Source organism: Candoia aspera, chromosome 2 (genome assembly GCF_035149785.1).
Source record: "Candoia aspera isolate rCanAsp1 chromosome 2, rCanAsp1.hap2, whole genome shotgun sequence".
Lineage (NCBI taxonomy): Eukaryota > Metazoa > Chordata > Lepidosauria > Squamata > Boidae > Candoia > Candoia aspera.
Window position 1 is genome coordinate 101,339,144 of NC_086154.1, and position 27,134 is coordinate 101,366,277.

At 39.9% G+C, this 27,134-nt stretch overlaps 1 protein-coding gene across 1 annotated transcript in view; it reads left to right on the forward strand.

Annotated features, from left to right (window-relative positions):
• The window catches only part of NTN1 (netrin 1), a 155,683-nt gene extending 133,539 nt beyond the window's left edge, over positions 1-22,144 (forward strand). The window contains exons 5-6 of the mRNA XM_063292596.1: positions 1,374-1,448; positions 19,731-22,144. Coding sequence (XP_063148666.1) covers positions 1,374-1,448; positions 19,731-20,059 — 404 coding nt within the window. The 3' untranslated portion in view covers positions 20,060-22,144. The remainder of the gene's footprint in view (positions 1-1,373; positions 1,449-19,730) is intronic.
• The last annotated feature ends 4,990 nt before the right edge of the window (positions 22,145-27,134 follow it).

The window sequence follows — 27,134 nt, forward strand, 5'->3', positions numbered from 1 at the left end:
CAGTCCAGCAAAGTTGATGTTGGATGATCATTGTCTCAATGCTGGTGGTCTTTGCTTCTTCCAATACACTAACATTAGTCTGCCTATCTTCCCAAGTAATCTGCAGAATTTTACGGAGGCAACATTGATGGAATCTTTCAAGAAGTTGGAGGTGGCGTTTGTAGAAAGTCCAAGTTTCACAGGTGTACAATAGGGTTGGTAGTACAATGACTTTGTAAACAAGCATTTTGGTCTCCCTGCGAATATTGTTGGACATCCCATGTAGGCTGCTTTGAGTAGTTTTATAAAGAGAGAGGTCTCTCTCGTACACATTTTTTTCATACATAAGAAAAGCAAGGTGTGTACATTGCAGATTGTTTCACAAACACAAAACATATCTACCTCTTCTGTTCTAGTTTATTTGGGTAAACATGAATGTCATTGTAGAGTAAGTGTTTTTTGGTATTTCCAGCAGAATAAAGAGCAGGCAGAGCAGGTCGCTACAGCTCAGTTCAGTCCTAGCCAAGGATGGGAGAGTAAAACGTGATTGTGAAGATCAGCCTTTGATGCACAAAGCATAACTGAACTCCCCGTGTTCCAAGTGATGCAAAATAGCTCCAGCAGACTCTGCCAAAGTGGCTGTGGCTGCATCACATTAGTAGCACTGGAACACAGGATGATGTTCAGAAGGAGTAAAACCATTGTATCACAGCAGTAGGGCCTATTAGAAATGAAGCAATCCCACTGGGGCATTTTATTTGCACACTCCAGTAGAGTGGACGCCAAAGGCTTTGCTAATGCTTCATGGGCTGCTAATTTCCTCTCTGACCCCTTTTGTGGAGGGGTGACCCCAGCCAGAATCCTTCTGCAATGAATGCCAAAGCCTGACACAGGTCTGGGTTAGGGGTGACAAAGAGGCCTCTGTGGGCTTTAATCAGGCTCCAGTTTGCCGTTTAAGAACTGGGAAGGGGGGGGGGAGTTGTGGCTCTCTAAAGATCTGGGTGGTACAATAAGGGAGGCCCAGGGTCTCCCATGGAGGCAGCTGAGTTGCAGCAGGCAGCAGAAGACAGGCTAAAAAATTCATCAGACAAGGAGAGGAGGAGGAGAAAGGCGAGGCGGATGGCTTCTTTTGTGAAAGGCTTTCTTTGGAATATAGAAGGTTTTTCAGTGAATGCCCCCATTAGATGACCCAATCAGGTCCTGGCAGATGGATCTCCCAGGCACGCTGCTTATTCATAGGAGGCTAAGTTTCTACTACTCTCTCACTTCCCTTTCCCCTGCTGCATCCCTCCCTTCTTCCCACACGCTTTCATTCATATTAAGACTAACTTTATGTATGTATCAATATATATATGTATTTTTTTTCTTTCTCTTCCTGTTCATCTCCCCCAAAGACTGTGATTCCTACTGCAAGGCATCCAAAGGGAAGCTGAAGATAAACATGAAGAAGTATTGCAAGAAAGACTATGGTGAGCTCTTCTCTCCTCCCCAAGGTCATCCTGGAAATGCTCCATGTCTGTCTGTCTGTCTGTGTCACAGAACGTTTTAAAGTGGCATTTCTTTTCTGAGATATGGTCAGTATAATCTCTGTTATATATGGTAAGTGGCTATTGGCCAAGAAAGGCCTTCATACCTGTGTGCAGTATTGTTTCTATCTCAACCCACTAGAAAGCACCTGCCAAAGATTGCAGATGGGCATAAATGGGGTGGGATGGGGAGGAAAGGGAATCAGCTGCAGCAAAGGATCTTCTGGGATTTTGCCCTGGAACTGCCACTTACAAAAGCATATTCAGCTACCTGAAACGCTGAGTCAGCATGAGAAAGTCGCTATCTTGCCTCCTTGAAAGATGGAAAAAAACTCATAAACTACAGCTAAAGACTTAATCCACACCGTTGAATGGGCAGCTTGTATGCACTGGGAGGTATGTGCCAAGACAGAGCCTTTAGGTTGTGTTCACACAGCATCTTTAATCTCCTTGTAAATTCATCAGTTTTCTGGGTTGACAAAATATATTGAATGTAAACTGTCCAAATGGGCTGACTTGACACACATGCTAAACCACAAGATGCAAGTGAATCTTTTTTTTCATGCTTAGCATGTTAAGGACATATAAAGCATATTGTATGGATACAGTCTTACAATCCTGCTAAAATTAGAATATTTCTTATCAAAGATGAAATAAAAGGAAATCCAATGCTGGTAGAATACTGCCAAGAGGGAAGAAATGCTAGGGAAGGCAGGCACCAGAGCTATGCATTTAAGGTGCACTTGTGTGAGTTTGTGGCTTCTTTAACTAACAAAAGTGAACAAGTAAAGAAGATGGGAATGACAGCCGAGTTTCCTGGGAAACAGGAAGATATGTTCCTGCCACACCTAATATTATTCCATTCCAAGTTAGCATGATGTGGCTTTCTTTGTTTGCCCTCAGCATCCTGGCCAGGTTACCAGATCTGGCTGGTTGTATGGCTCTGCAAGGCCAACAACTACTACTTGATCTTTTTGATTTTATCAGTCAAGAAGGGATAAAATGAAGGGAAAAAGGATGTCAGAGCTTCCACAAATGGAACAGTTGCAAAACAGTGCAAACCATCACAAAGAAGATGAATTTAAAATATTTTAGGAGGGTTTTTCCATTAAGTGTGTGTGTGTGTGTTTAAGAATAAAAATGTGACAGGGTTTCATAACATAGCTTTTTAAAATTTTTGGAATACGGTAGGAAAGAATACAATAGTAATTCATAGTGCATCAGACTACTTCTTTCATCTCTCCCTTTCAAAAAGACATATCCGCTACCTGGCTTCGTCATAAAGTGTAGCACTAGCATTCACAGTGGGGTTTCTTCAAGGTCTGTACAAGACTTATTCAGGTTTAGCTCTACATGTACAATTATCAAGCTGTGAGCACCAAATAAGCATACGTATATTTTTGTTGATGATGTTATAACTTTATAGCTTCAGTTTCAGCCTGAAATTACTTAAAGCCCCATTCCTCCCAAACCAATAGCTGGAGCTATTAGACTGGATCTTACATAGAATCAAATCTACTGAAACTAGTGGAACTTGTCAGGTGTAAATAACTCAAGTTCCAACATGCCTCTCTTATGCATGTTTAAATAGAGATCTAATACTGTGTGTTGTATTTCATAGATTTGTAACGGGAGTGTTCATGAACAGAGACTAAATTTAGTTGGAAATCTGGAACAAACCGTCACATTCCAAAAGTTCTGCCAGACCCTTGCAGGCAAGTCATGGTTTGGCAGAAACAAAATCCAGAACATTTTGGTTGTTCCAGGTTTGGGATGAAACAAAATCCAGAGGATTTATAGGGTGAGAGAGCACTGCCCTGCCTTCCCTCTCCCCCTCAGCAGGTATCAACTTGTGTCCCTCCTTCAGTCTTCAGTCTCTTTCACTATTCTTCTTCCCCTCCCTGTTACCACCAATTGCCTTGGCTTTTTCTTGCTCTTTGCTCCAAAATCACTTTCCCTGGGATACTTGCAGTTTGTTCCATTCATGGTCCAAAATATGATAAACACATCTTTTAGTTCGGGCATAAAGTAAAGGTAAAGGTTTTCCTTGACATTAAGTCCAGTCATGTCCGACTCTAGGGGGCGGTGCTCATCTCCGTTTCAAAGCCCAAGAGCCAGCATTTGTCCGTAGACACTTCCGTGGTCATGTGGCTGGCATGACTACACGGAACGCCGTTACCTGCCCGCCAAAGCGGTGCCTATTAATCTACTCACATTTGCATGTTTTCGAACTGCTAGGTTGGCAGGAGCTGGGACTAGCAACGGGAGCTCACCTTGTCACGTGGATTCGAACCACCGACCTTCTGATTGGCAAGCTCAGCAGCTCAGCGGTTTAACCCGCAGCACCACAGCTGTTCCATTTAGCACATTCTTAGTTTGAGATAACCCACGGTATTTTCTGAATTTACCTTGTGAATGAAATAACAGAAACAGGTGTCAAATGCTGTGCCAGCCCAGGAACAAGAGATAACTCTCCTCTTATAAGACATCTATATTCAGGAGTGAATAATGTGGTACTGTGGTTAAGACACTGGATTAGGAACAGGAGGACCCAGTTCAGATTCATGCTTAATCATGAAAGATCACTGAAAGTCTTTGGGCCAATCACTGTTTCTCAGACCAACCTATCATCAGGACAACTGTTGTGGAAAAAACTGGAGGAGTGCCTGAGCTCTTGTAGGAAAGGCGCAACATAAATAATAAATCTTAATCTTCTCTGACAGTGCAGTGTAAAGATGGTTTTAATGAGATAGCTTTCTTACATTATATCTCATTCCTAGCATGTGGGGGGGGGGGAGAGGGAGTATTTTTTAAGTTCTTTTGCTTTTATTCAGTCATGTACTGTATACAGCTTATTTTTCAAAAAAGCTTGTGTTTAATTTTGTTTGAATTTTTAGAAAAAGCTGTGTCACCTATACTGGTGATCAGAATTCTTTATCTCACCTTTTGATCCTAAACTCTACATGATTACTTATAACTTCAACTCTCTAAGATTAGGAATGAGTTTCCCTTGTTTGCAGAATATCTGCAATATCCTTCTGTTCAAAACATTACTTTTTTTTTTTTTACGAAGGATACAGTTTAATTATGTTACATATAGGGTTTACAGTTATAACATTTGTTCCTGTTTTAGCTTTCTCCTGAAGATATTTATTTTTATTTATTTACTGCCCAGAGCCCCTCCTTGTGGGGGGAGATGGGCGGTGATAAAAATTTGATAGATAAATAAATAAATTTTGTTGGGATTTCCTCAAATTAAAGGAATTACTACTCAATAAAACATCAGACGTAAACATTGAATATTTGTGTAACTTCTGGAGATTCCATAATCATCTTCAGAAAATTTTAAAGGAAATTCCATGGGACAATGTGAGGTATAGTTAGTATTCATAGATTATATTGTATGGAGTTTCTTTGAAATATGAGAGATAAGTTTAACATTTGGAGTGAGCTTGGGGAGACATGTCAATATGCTTGGATGTTGCAAAAATAATAATTTGCACGAATAATTCAGAGCCTGGTTCAGAAACAAGAAACAACGTGAGGGAGGGAAGAAAGGAGAAAGTTGGGGTGGGAGGATAGACAGGGGTGGGAGGATAGACAGGAAAAATATTTGAAGGTATGAAGCAAAGTAAGTAGCAGAACAAGGGAAGGCTGAAGCTGAGACAGGACTCATTAAAAAGTAGAATATGTAATGGAGGGTAATGAGAAGAACCTTGTCCCACTGAGTACTCCTATTGCCTAGCACTAGGAGTAAAGGATGCTAAGTTGAGCTGAAGCTTTTAGATCTAACAGAAGAGTTAACAAATTTATAAATCTTTGTGAATTTCAGTTCACTTTCTCATATACATCCTCCTCAAGTTCTGCTATACTGCCTCATCATGGCTGGGAAGGAAGAGTAAAGACTACTAGGACTGAATGTTAAAAAGTATATACTCCCAGCAGGGTCACACAAGGCGTGAAGGTCATCCGGGCTTCCCAGCTACAGCATGCAGGTACCTATATTGGTCAGCAGTGACATAAGAAGAGGAGGCAGATGATCACTTCAGTAACAACAGTAAGGGCAACATTTCATACTTCATGGGAGAAGGCAATGGTAAATTATTTCTGTATTTTATATATAAAAAACCACACATGAGTAGACAAGATAAAGTCGTTGACAACATAGTGCCATATGATGGACCCCCTCAGTTTGAGTGGCATTCTACATGCTACTGAGGAGAAGCTGAGAATCTTTCCGAGTACTAAAGGTGTTTATGATGCATCTAGATTAAAGCCTTCAAGACATTTAGTTGTTAACGTTGCCATGCAGGAAAAGAATATCCAAAGCTGCAAAGACAGAATTACAGAGGGAACATGGAATGTAAGAAGCATGACCATGGAAAAGTGCAACACAGCAAAAGATGAAATCAATCAACTACACATTAACATCTTAGGCATAAGTGAATAGAAATGGACTGGAATCAGACAGTTTCAGTCAGAAGATCATATTGTTTACTACTCAAGACATGAAAAACAAAGAAGGAATGGTGTTGCTTTCATAGTCAAGATGGATATAGCAAAGACAGTACTTAACTGAATAATACCAATTAGGTTGATTAGGTTTTATGGTCAAGTTCAATCTGAAATCAACAGAACATGTAGGCAAGATGTGCTGCATACAGTTGGAGAGTGGAATGTCAAAGTTGAAAATGTTAAGAAGGAAAATGTAGTTGGACTGTATGGTCTAGGAAACAGAAATGAAGCAGGAGAATGACTTCATCAGTTTCTGCCAATCCAGTGATTTATTCATGGCTAATACATTCTTCAAACAAATGATACCTATGTACATGGATGTCAAATAGAGCACAGAGAAATAAAATCTACTATATTATTGGTACAAGAAGGTGGATGAACTCAGTCACAAGAGCAAAGATGTGGCTATGAGCTGACTGTGGAACAGACTGTGAACTGCCCATATGCAAGTTCCAAGTAAAGCTAAAGTAGAAGAACAAAGCCAACCATTTCCATGATATGATCTTGGGTATGTACCCATCATTTTCAATGAAAACATCGGTAATTGCTTTGAAGTCCTGAACTTTATTAATAGGGTACCAGAGGAGCTGTGGAATGATGTATAAAACCTATACACAGGGCGAGAAGCCACAGTCCAAATAGAACATAGTGAGGCAGACTGGATCCAGACTGGTAATAGAGTGAGACAAGGCTGTATACTCCCTCTTATTTATTCAACCTACTGTAGATACGGAATATAAATAAATATTGAGGGGGCATAGATTGGAAGAAGATTACTGTGGTTTCAATATTGGAGGAAGAAACATCAATAACCTGCATTAAGCTGATGATACTCTGATAGCTGAAAATGCAACAATATAGGGACCAGCAGTCAAGAAACACATTGCACACTAGCATTTGATAAGGCAGCAATGAAGGTCTTGCAAAAGATTTTCAGAAGCTGTGATGTGTCTATATCTACAAAAATCAGAATTGTGCAGGCAATGGTATTCCCTGTGACACTTTGTGGCAGTGAAAGTTGGACTTTGAAGTAGCAAGATAGGAAGAGTACTGACGCTTTTAAACTTTGGTGTTGGAGAAGACTTCTGAGAATACCATGGACAGCCAAGAAAACAAACCAATGGATCATTGAACAAATCAATCCAGAGTTTTCACTCAAGGTAAAATTGGCCAGGCTCAAATTATATCTTGGACACATTATGCAAGGGTCTAGGTCCCTTTATAATTCTGGGAAAGGTGGAAGGAAAGAAAAAAAAAAAAAGGATGACCAGCAGCAAGGTGGATGGACTTGATTACAGGGGGGATGGGTGCACCCTTGTAAGAACTGAAGGGCCAGGTGGGAGACAGATCATTCTGGAGAAGGTCTATATATGTGGCTGCTAAGACCTGAACCTGGCTGGATGGCCCAGAATCAGTCATCATATACATGAACTTATATGCATGAAATAAGAGGGAAAGCCCACAAAAACATACTTATTTTACATACAAGGTAAAACTCAGTATATTTATTCCTGTCATATTTTATAATTACATTATTAAACATTTAAGTCCATATACTTCCTGTGCTATAGTGCTTGTATAAAAATATAGGAAGAGTTACGGATTCTTCAAAACATTGTACAATTAATGGAGAATTGGTGTATTGCCAGTCTTACAGTATTGATCTTTTACAACCATAAAAACATACAATTCTAATTGTCTTCCTGTTAGTTTCCAAGTCATTTTTGTCCAAAAGGGAGCTATTTAGCCCATGACATCACAGGAATTAAAGTTTTAGTTTTGAGTACCACATTTTCAACAATACGTGAAGCATTATTCTAAGTCACTCAACTACACACACAAACACACACACACAAGGGCAGAGTGATGGGATTGGCTATAAACCATGTAGTCAATTTTAAATGAGATGCAGAAAGTAATTTCAGAGCAAATGTTGTTAAGTTTTAATGGATACTGTCCACAAGCAAACTTGGTAATATCTAAACCTATGCAAAACAACTTAGATTCACTTCAACAAAGAAATTTGTGCTGTGGAAGCAACAGGATTCGCTTCATTGAAGCGAAGAGGTGAAGTGATTCACCTTGACAAAGCAATTCACATAATCTTAAACCACTTTGGTCAGTGCTTCCAGACTGGGCAGCTTTGTGCACTCTGCTGGATTCAGTGTGCTCTGAAGCCACCCAACCTTGAAGAACTTGAACAGTTTATGAGGGGGCTCCAGGCTAGAACTCTGAACTTCCATTGTTCAAAAATGGTCATGTTAAGGTCAGTGGCAGAGTTCCTGGGAGAGCTGAAATTTTCCCCCATTAAGTTTTGAATACTGAAATTTCTGAGATTACACTTATACCTATTTATTAAATTTGCCAGTTCATCCTATATACCATGCAGTGTGGTACTGATGCCTCATGAGGGCATATATCACAGTGGAAGATGACAAACTGACTAAGCTTTTCTCATTTTAACTGATGTTATCAGAACTTGTCATATTTTTTTTCTGAACTGATAAAAAGTTAAATTTATTATCTAGGACTGCTGCAAGGATAGGTTTTGTTGTTTGTGGTTTGTTGCTGGTAATGAGCTATATTAGGTTGTGAGGGCAGAATTGTCTGCAATTAAGAGCAGCCATATTATCCAAGGCTTGTATAGGGAAAGTAATTTCACTGACCATGATGGGCTGCAATTCATTGATAATATGTTGGACTGGTGTTAATAGGCAACTACAAGTGACAGAAGTCTTTGTCTATTGATGAAGGTGTCTGATGGGGCTTCACTGTAGATGAAAGTAGAGAACATTTTAGGGCTGAGGGCTGCATGTACCCCACGGAAACCTTCAATATGTACAATTGTGACACTCGTGCCTCTTTCTCTTTCATGTGCCTAGACAGACACACACTTCTACACCCATAGAGCCTTTATCCTGCTTCCATTCAGATACAGCCTTCTTAGGCTTCTTTGGATTGAGGGATAGGCAAAAAAATTAACTTCATCTTCTTTCCTCCTCTCACACCTAGTCAGTGAACTAAATTAATGATTATAAGCTGTTTCCCCTCTTTCTCCAGTTGATGGCTGATCAACAACAAGGGGTGGAAAAGAGATTTCTGAACTCAACACAGAGCAGTCAAGGCTACATGTGGCTCACATTTTTTTTCCATGTGTGTAGTAAACAATGGACCTTGCAGTATGTATTACACTGGAAGCATGAAGGTATGAGAAGCTTGTTGTGGAGGTACTGAAATGAGACTGGGGAGACTTAACCCCCCCCCCCACTAAAACCATGGTCAAGAGCAGTCATAACATGGGTCTAGCACTCTTACAGAAGTCTGTGTTTAAAAGTAGCCCCTCTCATGCCTCTTGCCATCCTTCCCAACCGTGGTAACCAGCTGCACCAGCTGAGGCTTCAACCTAATTTTGCAAAGTTGCAAGAGGAGAGGCTACTGTGTGAGGTGGTTGAGGTTTCAGAGGAAAAGAGGGAGGCATATTAACATAATAAATAGAAACATTAAAATATATCATGTTCTTGTTATCTGTTACACATCTCAGGTCCTAGTAATGTCCAGCTTCCACAATATACCCTGTTTCCAAATGATTGGCACTTTGGTTTGTTGCAGCAAAGCATCTGAGAAGAAAAGATCTTCAATGTCTGCATCAGGAGCAACTGGCAGAAGCTGGGTAATTCCTAACTCTGCCTTGACAATTGTCTACATAATCCAAATATTGTTCTTTGCACCCGTTTGCCTGCCCTTGGAAACAATAGGCAGGCTGCAGCAAGTGAATGTTTCTCCCTATCAACTATTTTGATACCTCTGATGGAAGTATAAAAATCCATAGACTGAAATAAGCTATTCTCCTATTATTCACTGTTATCGCCATTAGTACAATTCATGCATCTTCAGATGCAACAAGCTTTTTACCCGTGATGCTAAAGTTCACTTTAGGATTACCACACCACCATTCCTCAAAGACATATAATCTAACTTTTGAAAAATATTCCTGTATTTACCCCCCAAGGTGAATAAATTGTTCACCAATTACCTCTGAACTGAGCATTATGCTTTTCCATTGCAGCTTTCATAAGTGTATGTGACATTATAGCACGTATACCAAAGGGTCAGGGTTTATACAGTGATGCTGCTTTTGCCATTCTGTCCCTCTTGACAGCGCCCCCCCCCCCGCCCCCATGCAGCTGGAGTCAACTTTCATTCAGTGAAAAGAACAGAATAACACTGATGAAAACAGTCCCGGGGCTGGTGCTGCAGGTTACTGCAGACATTGCTAGTAAATTGTGAATTTCTTTAATGATTAGCCATTGCTTGAGAGGGAGGAGCCCCTTGCTTGGTAAGGTTAACCCTTTTTTGTAATGCATGATTTTTTTCTCTCCTTCCATCTCTTGATACCTCTTCCCATAACAATTTTTGTTTTCCCCCTTTCCTTTTCCTAAGCTGCTGTCCCTTCCCCGTCTCCCCATTTTCTTCTTCTTTTTATGTGTTTTCCTATAGTATGTTCCTCTGTGAGAATCATTTGTGTATGATTTATGGGATCCAATAATTCTACAAACGCTGTATCTTATTTTACAGTCAATTCATTTTAATTGGTAGCTATTAACAGGGCCGCAACTGGGGGAAGGGCAACTGGGGTATATGCCCCGGGCGCCGCACTGGTGGGGCACCAAAATGAGTGCTGGGGGGTGCCAAAATGGGCGCGGAATCCATGTTTGCCCCGGGTGACACAGACCCCAGTTGCGGCCCTCGCTATTAAATCAATATTATTTCTTGTCCCTGCACTTTTTTGTAGAGTGCTTTGGGAATGTGTGTATGCATATGCACACACACATATATATGCATACACATAAGCTCATGTATCACACATTCAAAATGGTTGGTAGGGAAAAAAATCTCCGGATTGGTTTCATCTGGAGCTGGCAATTCTAGGTTGCATTGCACAGGACTTTTGTTCTCTGTATTTATACTTTTTTCTGTCTTTTCATTTTGTGAAAATTATTTTAAATCCTGGATCAATTTTCTTCCCAGTAAGTAGAATATGTAAAAATAGTATCCTTGTTTTCCATAGAATTTAGGGATCATTTATATAACTATTGGGTGGCAGTTCTTTCCACTCCATCCCATAATTATTTTGTTATGCCGCAGACTGATTCTAAACTGTTTGTGATTTCACTCTGGCACTATAAACTATCCTACAAAGCACTCCTACTGTAAAACTAAAATTGAGCTGAATTTAGCTTTTAACATCACGGAAACAAACAGAAGTGCATTTTTCTGATGTATGTCACTGGATGGGAAAATCATGTTGTCCCTTTTTTATGACAACATCAGGGTCACAGAGTAAAGAAGCAATAAGTGTTCTTCAAGGGATATTCATGATATTGCTGGCATTCTGTGAAATTGCAAGCAAATTAAGGAGGGGCATCTGAATCAGAGAGAGTGGTAAGGTGGCCTTCCAGAAGTTTGACTGTAGTGCCCAACATCTTTCAATAGTAGCCATACAGCCTAGAGTTGATAAGAGCAGTTCTATAACATCTACAGGGCCACACAGTACCCATTGCTAAATTATTTTCTGTTATAACCAGAGGATCGGTATATAGGAAAGAAGAAGAGGCATTGGCAATACTGGTTTCTACATTGGTAGAATGAACATGTGAAAAAATACCAAGTCAATCAGATTCTTTTTTAAATGCAAAAGCGGCCTAGACCTTATCCTTATTATGAGCAAAATCTCCTGGCAGCACTTTCATGTGCTAGTAGCATGGTCATTTTTGTAACCATATTTTTAGGTGAGAACACAATATTAAAAAGAAAAAAAGTCCAGCTGTGAAACTGCAGAATAGGTTACACAGAAGGACAATGAAGACTTTTTTTATGGATTTCCCAGCAGGAAGCCAATTAGAAGAGTGTTTTCCTCAACTTTAAAAGATGATAACAGCTCTGAATATCCTAAAAGGCCCTAATTAGATTGAATGTGGCTATTTCCCTTCTGTGCTGAATTGAGGTGCTATCATCTAGACAAGTAGCTTCTATTGAGGCTTTAATGTCCTTTTAATTTGCTGATTCAAAGAGGATAGTCTTTTTAAAAAGTAAATGAAAACAAAGGGAAGACCCACTGTCTTAGTTATACGTCAAAATTTCACAAGTAAATTATATTTTGTTCAAATGTTTAGGACTGAGAATCTCAGAATTTAATTCCAAGATACCTTTATTTTGGCACACACCAAAATTGCTTTAGTTTTGGTTACATTCTCAGATGAATTAATTAATTGCTTTGCTTAACTGTGACAGGAAGGCAGGAGGGGAAGAGTTCCTAGCTTTGGAGAGTCTGTGGGAAAAATCCATGCATAGATAAGTAATACTTTGCATAGCCACTAAAAACCAAGAGAGTTGTGACCTGGTGAGGACATCACAACTTCCTGGAAAACTGAAAGAGAAGCAACTACTGTCTTCATGGGGAAATATCCAGCCTTCCAGTTAAAAAGCCCTGTTGCAGAGGGGCTGCCAGACTATATATTTATTTATAATATTTATTTATATAAATAGAAATATTTATCTATTTCTCCGTCTTTTTTTTTATGGCAGACTTGCAAAACACGAAGCCCTCCATATTTGCAGTTTCTCAAGTTCCACCAAACCATGTCAGAACAGTGTTCTTGGATTATTTATTTATTTATTTATTATTTTCTACCCTTTTATTATTTTTATAAATAACTCAAGGCGGCGAACATACCTAATACTCCTTCCTCCCCCTATTTTCCCCACAACAGCAACCCTGTGAGGTGAGTTGGGCTGAGAGAGGGGGACTGGCCCAAGGTCATCCAGCTGGCTTTTGTCATGAGTAAGGATGGCGAGCAGGGGGCTCCCATCCAGACTGTCAAGCGCATGCGTAGCACTGAGGAATTAGGTAGCCATTCAAAGAGACACAGATCGGGCCCGCCTTAACCTTTGGGGTTTATATGGCTGGGTTTTTCCCACGCTTCTTCAGTTTGTTAGGATTCCTGTTATGTACAAGCAATAAAACATTAGAGACCAGTTCCTTGTCTCAGCGTGTTTCCTGGCAGTTAGGACAGCTTTCGTGCCTAAGGCGGGACTAGAACTCTCAGTCTCCTGGTTTCTAGCGTGGTGCCTTAACCACTATGGGAACTGTAATCCCATAACTGTAAGTAGAAGGTATCAATATACCTAGAGCCAGTTTGGTGTAGTGGTTAAGGCATCAGGCTAGAAACCAGGAGACCATGAATTCTAGTCCCACCTTAGGTGCAAAGCCAGCTGGGGGACCTTGGGCCAGTCACTCTCTTTCAGCCCCAGGAAGCAGGCAATGGCAAGCCACTTCTGAAAAACCTTGCTAAGAAAACTGCAGGGACTTGTCCAGGCAGTCTTCCAGAATCGGACATGATTAAACAGATTAAAAAAAAATCAGACACCTAGAAGACATACCAGGGTTGGGGGAGAGACAGAAAGACTTGTTATTATGCATAGTTTTAATGATAGCGAATCCAATAATCCATTAATAGATCTCCTCAAATAGTCTTGCAGCCTTTTGCAGCTCACTCAAGTATTGTAGAAGTGTAAGCATATTGTAGCACTGTGTCTGACGCTCATATCATTGGGGGATTCCTTTTTTCACCAACTGTATCCAAATATAAGTGCAAGGAGATTAGAAAATCCTAGGATTAAACACAATTCCAGTGAGATTCCTTATCATTGTCTTAGACTGAGGATCACCAACATTTCAAGGACTTGAAGTACAAGCCATTAGTGCTAGAAGCCCAGAGTGAGTTTGGATTATGACTGTTAAGAAACTCTTCCCACCAGAATTTCTTCTTAGTTCATGAGATGCTAAATCACCCAGTCTTGTTTGTAGCATGACAGTGAGACATAACAATTCAACTTGCTTCCATTTAAAAAAAAAAGTTCAAGTGGCTGAGCACTGTTACTGTTCAGTTCCGGTCAATTTTTTTCTGTTCTTATTTGTAAGAACTTCGAAGGCTTTTAAACCCTAAGAGCTCATATAGGGTTGGATGCTGGATCAAGGGCATCCATGTGACTGTCCATCCTGTCCCTTTCCCTGTGGTCACCATGAAGGCAAAATTGAAAGGGAGAAAGGACTGAAATCTTTCTCCCCACTTGACTGCCCTCCCTCTGATTTATCAATGGGAGAAGGGCCCTTTTGTTACCTTTTCCATGATTAATGGACTTGGGATTCCTAGGAGCTGCAGGCAAACACATCTGAAGGCACCAGGATAGGGATTACGCAAAGGCCCTATTTCTTCACCATCACCACCACAGCAGCAGCATTTATTACTTACAGAAGTCTCAGCTATACATTCTCATAAATTTTGAAGAAAAAGCATGTTTTGCTGTTAGTGCACATATGAACTCACCCTTATTGATAACTTGCCTGGTAAAAAAGAGATGCAAATTGAAAACTGCTACAAATTGCATATGCTCCAAATTAATTCTAGAAATTCTGCTAGTTAAAGACAGGTAGAATTAAATACAAGGCAGACCCAAACCACAGAGCAATAGTGAAATACAGTGGGGTGGGGGGAGAGTTCTTCCAGCTTTGTTGGTACTGATTTCTCATACAGAAACAAGGGATGCCTTTGAGGGGGATGTTGGTAAATTCAAAAGTAGGGATATGAATAAGCAAAAGCAGAGGCGGCAAGTTCAAGCTAAATGCAGTGGCATATTGGGACACCTTTGGAATCCCAGGCAATCATTACAACCTGTTCATTTGAGGTGTCATTATCCTTCCATAGAGAAAGACAAGAGAAGGTTTCAATTTCCTGGGCTGTTTAATCTCTTAATGCTGATGCATTGTTTACTCCATTGTTTACTCCATTCTACTCCACTGTCTCACGTAAACTTGAGTAGGCAAACATGCATGCATTTCTACTTTCTATTCTTGGCAGATGGAATGTTAGTATTTCAGGCAGACACACACTTTGATTTATTTCCAAAAACACTGTCAACTTTTGTGGTGAAAGTGGTCATTCAATAGCAGTATGTCATCTCTCATTCTGCTACAGATATTAGCATCAGTTTTGGTTCTGAGGTGGCAGAGTTTGGCCTTGTCTGGGCTCAGAAGCTAAGCAGGCTCACATCTGGTAAGTCCTTGGATGGGGCACCACCGGAATTCCAGAACTGTAGACTGGGCTGGGAAGTTTACTAGACTGGAATATAAAACAAACAAACAAACTGAAGAAGACAATGGAGAACCATTATTGCCAGGAAAACTGTATGGGTGTATACATGCTATCCCCAGGACTGAAGTTTGACTTGAAGATGATTTCATTTTACTTTGGTCCTGAGACATACAGTCCAATGGAACTTGCCTTTAATTCACAAAACATCAGTGAAAACCTAGCAACAAACATTGCCTTCCCACCAGGCAATTCTTATATTTATTAAGGAACAATAGGAGAGTGTGCAAGTAAGAGTGTACATGTGTGTGTGTGCAAGAGAGGGTAAATTGCAGGGGGAGGGTTCCAGTCCAAAAGGTGAGATCACCATTCCTGTTGCAGACTTCTTTGGAAAAATCCTTCTTTCACGGAGACTCTGGTTAGTCATTCCCTTTGCTGAAAGGCACTTTGGCAGCAGTTCATGGAAAAATTTAAAAAATGTTTTCAAAAGATTAAAAAAAGTGTTCCACATTTTAACCCAAACCTCCTGTGGATAGCAATGCAGAGAGGAAGAAAGAGGAAACATATGCTATTCTAATAACTCTTCTGCCAAACATATAATACGGTAAAACTATGTTTCTGAGTTTTGTGCTAGGAGATTTTCCTGCGGTGACAACTACAGTATAGTTTCTTGCAGCTGTATGCCTCTATAGATAATGTGGGGAATCTCTGTGACAGACCAGCCTCCGCCAGGATGCTCATTAGCCACAGGGGAAAAGAATACAGCAAAATCTGTTAAACCATGCAAAGGCAGTGACAGAATGGATCACACAATTGCAAAAGCTATGTTGAAGATTTCTGATGTTTAAATTTAAATAAAACACAAAAACTATATAAATCTGTTCCCATTTCAAAGATTAAAAAATGAAAGATGACCAACTATGGCTACAGAGGGGGGGGGGCGGCGTGGTGGCATTATGATTGCTGTTGTTGTTATTATTATTATTTAAATTTATATGCCGTTGGACTCCCAGTGCCTCTGGGCATGCCAATAATAGGAGCTAAGATAGCTGCTAAGAGCTGTAGGGACTAAATCAGACAGCTTTAAACCTGTACATGTTGGGAGGGATGGGAAGGTATTCCCAATGACTTTATTGAATACCCCTTTAAAAGCAGGGGTTTGGTTTAGTTTGATTTTTAAAATAATCCTAGAATTTATTGGAAGTGATAGTCTTCCCTTTATTGAATACAGAGATTGAGATCACATATTTTCTGTTCAAAGAACATTTTCTCCCTTTACTATGGTAAAGGATTTTGTTATACAGTATCTCTGAAATTTCAATCGGCGAAAATTCTGAATGCGGAGCAGCTTCTCCCACACCACAAAACCATTAAGCATTCTTACTTATACATTGTATAATGTGTGGCATGCTGGAGAAGATGCAAGCCATTTATAGTGCAATCCCGTTGGTATCTACAAGCAAAGGCCTGAGTGAAGTAGGACTTTGTCCCAATGAGTAAGCATGTGTGTAGCTTCCGTCTTCTCTCATTTTGTGAAGTGTGTCACAATTTCTCAGTGCCTATAGTATTATAGTGCCATCTGGTGGCTGGTTAGTGGCACATTAATAAACAGTTGTGGCCCCAATCTCCTTCCAGTATATTTATTCAGTATGCTTCAATCCTCAGCACTAGCAGTTCCTTAAAAATCTTGCAAGGAGATGAAGGCTGATAAAGACCCAGAGCAAACAAACTTTCCCAGATTGTAAGTATTTGGTGCAAGTGCTTATCTTGTCTATTATTGATATGGCCCTTTCTCTGGAGAGAAAGCCATGCTCAGCTGAAACAGATCTTCTTTGAGCTCTGCTTATTCTTCTACACATAAATCACCCATTTTCCCAAATGGTGGTTTTGCCTGAGTAAAACAGTGCGGACCCTGCGCTGAGCGGTGAATGCAGTTGGCGTTCTGGGAAGTGCACGTTTGACCATAGGAAGCAGGGTTCCCCAACATTAGGGCTGCTTGCTAGTTTACTTAAGAGTAAAACTGGCAAGCCAGCAGGAGGATGGGGATCTCTGCTCTCTCTGCTCACCATCTCAAAACTGTGCACATCTAAGATACTTGTAGCCAGAAGCTGAACATGTACTGAGACAGGATTCTCAGGGGCCCAGGCAAGAAAAAGTATCGCTCATTTTCTTTGGCTCTTTCCCTTGGGGAGGGGTAGAATTGCTGGAAAGCAGCACCATTGTGCAGCCACTTATGGGGGCTCTGCTGCTTGCTTCATTTGCCCCCCGCCCGCTCCCCGTTGCCATCCCAAATGCGCTCTCCCTGCCACCAGGAAGGAGGCTAATCCGCTTGGCTTGAGACTGTTCGGCGGGAGTGGGGTAGCTTTTGGGCTCAAAGGACAAACTTTGCAATGAATGGGAACGGATGGAGTCACTGCCTCTGGTGGCTGCTTCCCTTTTTCCCTGCTGCGAGAGGTTCTCAACCCTGTTAACCAGCCAGCTTGGGAGTTTTCTTTTAGGCAAATGCCTCTTTGAGCTCTTGGCAGGCACCCAGGTGATGGCGGGCATGTCAGCGGGTGAAAGATGGCTTAGGATAAGCTGTGCACTCTTGCTCAGAATGAGAGCTTCCCTGCCCTTCATACAGGCTGCTTCTTCCCCTCTGGTGCAGGGGGAGGAAGAGCAGCCTCCCAGGGATTCACTTCTACCATGTGGTCCAGCCCTTCCTCACCTCCCTCCCTCCCAGGCAATAGGCAGCAGCAGCTATTTTCTCACCGGTGATCTGTTTGGGTGCCCAGGGCTCCTGCCTACAAGACGTTCTGCAGAGGCAGAGCAGCCGTGGAAGCCCCTAGGGAACACAAAGCACTCTCTTGGGGTGGAGCAGTACTGGCAGTTTGCGTGTCAGCCCTTCCTCCTGCTGCTTGACTTGCACCCATGTGGCTGTCACAGGCAGAGTAGGATCCTCCTAAGAGCATGCAAGGCCTACAACTGATTGCCATCTTTGGGGGCTGGTTGGGGCTCCTGTACCTGCAGGCCCCAGGTTGGCTGCCTCCCCTGCCTTTATGATATTTATGCCACTGTCACTCATTGAGGAAATATGACAGTGAAAGCTAATCTCAAGACTGGTGGAGGCCCATATTTGCTACCCAACAACAGCAGTACCCTCACATGCATAAAATGTAGTTCGATCTGAATTTAACCCCAAATCAGTGCACAACCATAACAGTATCCCCTTCTGAACTATCTCAGAGTGTTTCCTTGAATCTTTGGATTCCAGCTTTGCTTGCTTGGTTGGTTTTAACTTTGATACTGTTGAAGATCCGAGATGATTTGATTAGTCCGTGATTAATTCTTCCCTCTAATATTTCACTGGATCATCAGATTCCTTCTTTTCCCTTACTATGCATAATTCTTAATTTCAAAGGTTCCAATTAGCTTCTTCTCAAAATAAGGTAGGATAGCTTATTCATCTCATCAAATCTACTGAGTCTTGTAAGTTGCATTTGGTTAAAACGCAAGGCTTCTGGTCTGTGAAAATACAGTGCAGCAAGATTCTTTTCAGATGTCAGCTCCTGACGGGCCAAGAAATCAAACAGTGGCAAAATCTTGGGTGAGTTTTTGTTTCTCCCCATCCCATCATTTTGCTGAAAATGAAAGAGGTGCCTTTTATTAACATGGTCACTTTCATCATATTGAAACAGTCTGGTTTCTTTCTGTCTCTTTCTCTCTCTTAATTTCATAGCAAGCCTCAAATCCCCCAGGAAAAGAAACATGGAAACTATTCCCATCATAGTTAGGCTTGGAATGCAGGACACCCATCATAGAGGTCACAATCCCCAACAACAACAAGAAGGAAAAGTAGGAAGGAAAGTCTCTATAGCAGGATGAAGGGAGTGACAAGATTGAATGAATGTTCTCACATATTCTTCGCTTAGGGCAGCCAGGTAGAAGTACTGAACCATTTACAGAAAAGAATGTTCTGAGAAATTTAGTAAATATTGGAAGAGAAGAGCAAAATACTTAAATAGGTTGGTGAATAACCCTTTTGGGGATGCACACAACATACTGAACTATAAGCTAACCAAACAACCTGGGTCTGAACAACCTGCTAAGCACCCCTCCCCCAAAAAACATACACAAAGGTTAAAATTACTCATTTTTAATATGTTGTAGGTTTGTAAATGACCTGGTTAAGCATGTTGTGTCAAAGTTTATACCCAGACAACAAAGGTCTAATCAGGAAAAGATAATCTCTCTTAAAAAAAATAGGAATACAGACATAATAACTAATTTAAAAAGAGCTACTCTTTTTGAAAAACAATAACCTGGATTGATTGAATGATTGATTCAGTACAGGCATCCTAAAGTAAGCTCTACTTTTCATTTTAAACTGAATGTGTGGCCCTCAGCCAAGCATAATGAATTAAACATTAGGGTCATACAAAATCCTAACACAAACCAAATTTCTGTGTGATGTGTGAACACATGCAAATCTTGCTTTTCACTGTAATTTGTGCTTGACTATCTTGGGGAAAAATGCAAAATGCATTAAACAAATGACCTTCTCCTGACTTTCTGTCTCCAGCTGTCCAGATCCACATCCTGAAAGCAGATAAAGCTGCAGAATGGTGGAAGTTCACAGTCAATATCATCTCTGTGTACAAGCAAGGGGCAAATCGGATACGGCGTGGTGACCAGATCCTCTGGATACACTCCAAGGACATTGCCTGCAAGTGTCCCAAGATCAAGCCTATGAAGAAATACTTGTTACTGGGCCATGATGAGAACTCTCCAGATCAGAATGGCATTGTAGCAGACAAAAGCAGCCTTGTGATACAGTGGAGGGACACATGGGCCAGGCGTCTGAGAAAGTTCCAGCAACGAGAAAAGAAGGGGAAGTGCAAGAAAGCCTAGAGGGAGAATCAGGAGCAAGAAAAGAGTGCACATCCTTTCATGTCAGAGTCAGAGCAGATGGGGTGGGATTAGGGACACTGGCAAGAAACTCACTTTGCAATTTATATGCAACTGGGTGGGGAGTTCAAGTGAAGAATTAATAACCTGTGAGTCATGCCCATTTTGCCCCTCATAAATACAAAACCCATACAAAAATAGTGAGAAAACTAATTGTAAGCCCCTACTCACCATAGTAACAAATGTTAGATCAGTTACTACTTCCCATCCTCCCCTTTGATATCCTTCTTTCACTCTTTCTCAAATAATTTTGGTCTGAAGGATGATGAACTGCCTTAAATTCACCACATCAACTACTTCTCAAGTCCAAACATAAGAACCATCCAACTTGTAACTAAAACTTGAGAGTCAACAAAAGAATGCTATTAGACAGAGCCTATCCTCTTAATATGTCTCCACTTGCAGGAAATTGAATCAGATTGCTGTTGGTAGGAAGAATGGATGAAAGGCATTGTTGGCTTAAAATTGATTATGGGGCTATAACTGCATAATCAATAGACGTCTGCTGGATGGCTCTTGTATCATCTTGTATCAACACAGCAACTTACAGACTGGGCCAGCACATGAGAGATTGCTTGGTTGTAAGCTCTGATATACCAGCTATTTTAACCAAGGGCAATCACAGGTGGGTGAAACCTACACTAAACTAAATTCTTATTGCCTATATCAAAAAGGCAATCTGCTACTAAAGAAAGGAAGATGAGAATTGTGAAGAAGGATGTGTTTATGGAACAGCTGAATAATGCTTACCTACTGAGTAGCAATGCCTAGAAGCACAGTAGTCAACACTCAGCTAAAAGAAGGGTCAAATTACTAGACCTGGCTTTTTAGAAAACCCTCTTACAGTGCCGCATTTGTGAACACAACTCCACCATGAGATAACCAGTTTTCTTTTTCTTTATGAATTCGTCAGAATGTGAGGCAAATACTGTCTCAATTTAATAGCTGCTTTTAAAACAATCAGTATTCATCTCAAGTGCAGAAAGCAGAACTTACATTGGACAGATCCCATACTGATTTTTCTCTTCAGATAACACTGTGTGAATACTTCAGCTCCCAGACCATGGGAGTATGTATTCTGAAAGTGTGCAATGAAATGCCATCTCTCCACATTAGTGGGTCTTCATTGTGGTCATTAATATCTCATGTAAGACTCCTACAATGCTGCTGTCTCTATCAGACAAGTTTCTGAACTGCAGATAATCTTATGCGCTGGTTGAATTTATCAAGATTTGTATCTTACCTGCTTGCATGGATGAAGAGAAGGGGAAAAAAATCAAAGAACTCTTACCACTGCTTATAAGGATAAAAAAGAGTCCCAGCTGATTAATCCTTCTGTTTTTATCAGCTTACTTTATGTAGCTTTAATTTCTTTCTTGTAAATTTGGGGACTGACTATAATTTAGAATGAGGGAATCATCCTGTTACATTTGTCCTACAGAAATTTTCTGGGCTTTTTTAAACAGAAAAGTTGGCAGTGAGCGTCTTCCATATTAAGTTCACAAGAAGCGAGCTTTCTGTTCATCCAGTCTCCACTTCCCCTACAAGCAAACCAGAAGGGCTGTCTGGCTAGGCAGTTCATGTATAAGCTCAGGGATGCCTGTCCTGCAAAATACATACTTCCCCAAGATGTTTCTCATTAGGAAACTTGGAAGCATCCTCTTCATGAAATTTTCCAGTGGTTTTGCCTTGTTTTATAGTAATTGACAGTATTTATATATATATGACATAAACTATCATAAAATAAACTTCAGCACAAATAAGTGTAAAATGGTCAGATGCAGGGAAGTAGTTGGTAGGGGAAATAGGAGACCTTGTTCCTGGGAAGGAGGAAAATACACTGGCTTAGCTGTTTTGCACACATGCAAAAACTTCTGGACTCTCTCTTTTTCCTGTGAGCTGAATTCCTGACAGAAAAATACACAGAACATTCCCCCAGCATTGGTGTCTGTGTCAACACGGTACACATCAATTCTAATTTTGAATCCAGAAGGAATTTTATTTATCTATTGGGAAAGCACAAACATGGCTTAGTCTATAAAACAATGGGAATGAAAATAAGTATCAGCTTCACATTTAAGTAGTAGAATGGGTACTACCAACTGAGATGGGAGTTTACATTGTGGGCACTCCTCTCCATAATATATGGTTGTGGTTTCCCTCCTGAATTCTATTCCTTGCAAGAAATGTTATGCACTGGGCAATATTAAAAAATGGGACTCTCCCCTCCTACTTTCTGATACAGCATGTTTTACCAACTCATCATGCTACACATGGAGATCAGATCAAAGTCCATACATTCCAAAAGCTGCATCTTAGGAAGTATGTGGGTTTCAAACATTTTATAATTTCCAATATTGATTTATCTGCTGAGGGATGTTCATGATAATAGAGGCCCCTTACATGCAGTTTAGCTGGGGCTTTTTGGATGAAGCTCAGAAAATCATCTCAACTTTCTACTCTCAGCTTGTTCATCATACAGAGATGAGCTTATCAGAATTAACTTTCCAGGTCATTGTAGTTTTCCTAGGGATACCAGCTGAAATCCTCTATTTTTGCTCAAATTCCTGCCTTAGGTTTGCATGATTAATGATGTGTGCATGTGTGTATATACATACACACATATAGGCTCACACAAAAAATGTAGTTCCCACCAGAAAATTAAGAAATATTGTGTAAAAGCGGCTGCATGCCTCTAATGTGTGCAAAAGCACCATCCGCTTCAGACACACAGAAGATATGATTGGCAACTCATGTCATCCACATAGACAAGTGAGCAAGACTTAAAGTAACCTAAACCATGATACATTATTGCAGAAAACGATAAGCTGTAATCAAAACCATGGAAATATGATATTGATAGCCATGATAGAGTGACAAGGCAAAAAAAAGGCTAAACACTGTTCTCAGAGAGGCACACTGCCTTCAAGAATTGATAGTGGTTTCTTAATAGGGGTTTGAACTAATTAAAACTGGTTTCATTTTGGTTTGTCCTCATTTAAACTATGTCTATATAACTATAGTTTTTTCAGGTTGTGTTGTCTGAAAGAATCAACCACTCTAGTACCACTCTATCAGAGATGCAATATAATCAGTATCTGCAATTTAAGATCCTCAGAGGAGGAATAGTAAGCTTGTAACTGTTGAGCACTTTATACACATCCCTCCAAATCTAGCCAAGATCGACAGAATGATTCCCAGCTGTTTTTAGCAGCCAAGCCAGAGGACTCAACGCCAGTGATACTAAGCTTTTACTCTGGCACAAAGTAACAGGAGATCCTCTATCCAGAGCAACTTAAAAATAAATAGGAAAAAAATGAACAAACCAGCAAGTGAAAGAAATGGAATTTAATGATGCCTGATCTGGATTTTATCAAGAAATGCGAAGTTGTTTCCACATTGACCCATTGTTCATTAAATTAGTGGGAAAACTCTCCCCTGGCCACGTCCTAGGAAAACCTCTCTATAAGCTCTACGCTGTGTTGTATTGGACCTTGTATATCCAAGATGTATGAAAACAAGGCACCCATTTAGAATCAAAATGCAGACTGACCAATGATTAGTAGCAGTGATGAGTTATCTTTCCCCATTTAGTAGTCCTTTTTTCCAAAAGACGGTCATTTTTGCTGATATTGAACATACCTTTTTTTTCTTTTTTGGCTTGGCTTTTTTTTTAAATTTCGTTTTTGGTATGACTCCATTTATTTTTCACCCAGATCCTGCTGACTAAAGGTAAGTCAGGATTTTACAGAAGCCTTGGTTTGTTTTTTTTAACATTCTTTGGTGTTGTGAGGTAGCCCACAAAACTAGAACAGCATTAGAATGAACTGTTAACAAAGCAAATGGCTGGAGTAAGAGAGGAGAGAGAGATTACCAAGGGTACGTAAAGTTTAACCAGGTAATAGATTTTCAGAATTATTAACAGCCATTACATTCAATCTCAGAAATATTCGAGTTAAGTCAGAGGCTATGAAGTTCCCTGAAATCTTAAAAAACAATTTTTGTGGGCTTGTGCACTGCTTTTTCTGATTTGCTAGTAATGTACAGGACTCATATAAATGCTACAGAAATTGTTCCTCAATTTTCAAGTAATGTATTGGGCAGTCTGATAAAATGATTTCCCTTAAGCATGTACATTTCAAGGCAAGATGGGGAAAAGGGGGCCAGGCCTATCAGCAGCACCGCAAAAGAAAGTAAATCTCTCTATCTTGATTTACAAATGGGTAACATCTCTGGTTAACAAGGTATTTTCATTGCAAATCTTGGTAAGATATTGTTTTGATACTGCCTTTGTTGTCAAGTCCAGCATCTTGACTACAAAGCAACAAACATGGTTGCAATCTATGCAGAAATGTGGGAGGCAATTTCTGTTTGCTTTTTGAAGCATTGATAACCACTATATAATCATTCAACATGTTTATAAAACATATATGATCATGATGCCTAATCCTTTTCAGAGAGTTGAAAAACATCTTACCTTCCATGATAACACAAATCTTCTGAAAAGCTGTGAAAGCTGATAGTGGCATCAGCTAGCAAATGGAGAAGAAACTACAAAAAAATCAAGGCTGATTGCAGAATTAGTACAAAATGTAAAATAGCTAGAGTGCAGAATCTATATATTAATAAAAAATATAATATTCTAGAAAATGTTATAACAATCCTGATTCTGCCTAAAGTAGTAAAATCCTTTTGTTTGTTCAATAGTGATTAAGGGCTTGTTTTGTACTTCTATATACAGTAAATATACCTTTGTATACATAATTATATTTCCCTATATTTAACAGACCATTTCAGCTTCAATTAAAAAAAACAGAAAAGAACAAAAACCTTTACAGTATTTTAGGCTATTTATTGGTAGAGGCATAATTCTTGCCAAATAATCAAGTGTTCTCAGGAGGCAGCATATAACCAGATTCACAACATACATTTTCAAGTTGGTAATTTTATTTGAAGACCAACAGTTATGCAAGAGGAGACCCTAATACAACTAAGATTTATGGGCCCAGAATAGGGCAAGGGCACTCTATCAAATGTAATGGCTTAGACAGCTGGAAAGCTTTCTAAACTCCTGCCTAGAATAATGCAACCTTGCACTGTTTAAGACAACTTTGCAACTTTAAGACACACATTTTAATTATAAGGAAATCATCTTATTTTTCTAGATGGGAAAAGTACCACTAGCACACATACAAAGAGATGCATGTATCTGCAGTAGAACCAATTGGTGCCTTATACCTGCTTTTAAAAAGTGACAGGAGGGGGTTGTCAAGACTACTGATATAATCTCTAATGTTGAGGCACTCTTGAGAACATTCCAAGCTCTGTGTTACCAGGATAGAAATGCAACATAAACCATTCAGAGAAGCAACTGAAATGCTCAGACACTTGCAACTCACAAGTACTACAGCTTTCTTCCCATGTTTACTTGGTCCATTGTATGTTCGTTCCCTTGACCGCCTTAACTTTTCCCCCCATTACACAGGGATAAGAATCCTGTGTTCTGATTATTCCTGTTAATAATTATGAACTGTAAATGTTGCTTAGTTATGACCTTTGCATATAGTTTTGCGACAATGTTTCTTTACAATGCATACTAATATATTATGGTTATATATATATGAATATATTTAATGACATGTGGGAAAAAAGTTGTGGATTTTCTTATTTACCCACCCTTCATTTATTAGATGGGATGATATAATGAACCAGATGGAGCATGTAACAGTGCAGAATCCACTTGATAAGACTAAATCCAGACATCTGTCAAATAAACTCTTGTAAACTTCTACTCATCACAGCCTCTTCTGTTGCATCAGAATGAACAAAGCAATCCTTTTCAGCTCTGAGGGAACATAAGCTCCTCTCCTGAAAACAGCTAGCCAATTATTTATTTGCAACTGTTTCCTCTAATTAGATGAGAAGTAGAGATTCTATCAAGCATATCTTCCAAACTGTACCAAACTGTGTTTCTGTGGTAACTCCAATATATATACATGATCTGCTTGCACAATTTCATTGGGATTTATCTGTTCTTTCAATACATAATTTAAGTTGAAAAATAGTATTTATTTGATCTGAGGAAAAGAGTCCAGTTCACACAACATTATCTCCATATGACATATATGCCAGTTGATATTAACTGGGCCCTGTGTTTCCCAATTCTGCAAACAAAAATCCAGAAAGTCTTCAGTTCAAAGTTCAAAGTTCATTTCAACAGAGGCAACTCAGCTGCTTTTCTCTCCGTTTGGCTAAATTTACTGGATTGTTATAAAGATGAATATAAAATATGTGAAGATGTGAAAACATCTGAAAGCTTTACATACATAATTTCAAAAACCAATAAATGTTAAATATTTTATAACAAATCTATGCCATTATAAAAATATTCCAGCCATAAAATGCATTATTTCCTTTCAACATTTAGGAGACACACATCACAGTAAGAAGACAGTTTTGTAAATCTCTCTCCAAGGAGGACTACTTCTGTTGGGAAAGTAGTATTATTTTAACCGAAGTTCAGAGGAGAAGCCAAATCTTTCATGTGCCTGATTTAACTAAAAGCTACCAAGTCATTCTGATCCCTTTTCATTACTAACAATTTTATCAACCTCCAGTACAGGCAAAGATGCAGTTTGCTCAATCTCTCTTAGAGGAACCTGCACATGGATTCATAAACACAGAAAAGTTTCACCTGTTCCAACTTCAGAGGTGAATTTCTCCAGTAATAACGAAAACCTAAACTGAAGTGACCAGTAATCCTTCAGTAGAAAAGTGATCCTGTTACCTTTCAGTAAAAAGGGAGCTGCTCACTCTGACTCACTCACTTTCACCATAAATTCATAGAGTTGGGAAAGACCTCATAAGTCACCTAGTCCAAACCGCTGGCTTAGTGCAGGATCTGCTAAAGAATTTTGGACAGATCCAGATTCTGTTTGAAGACTTCTGTTGAAGGGAACTATACTGCTACATGAGGCAATCAACGCCATCAGCTGAGAGTTCTGACCATCAGGAAATT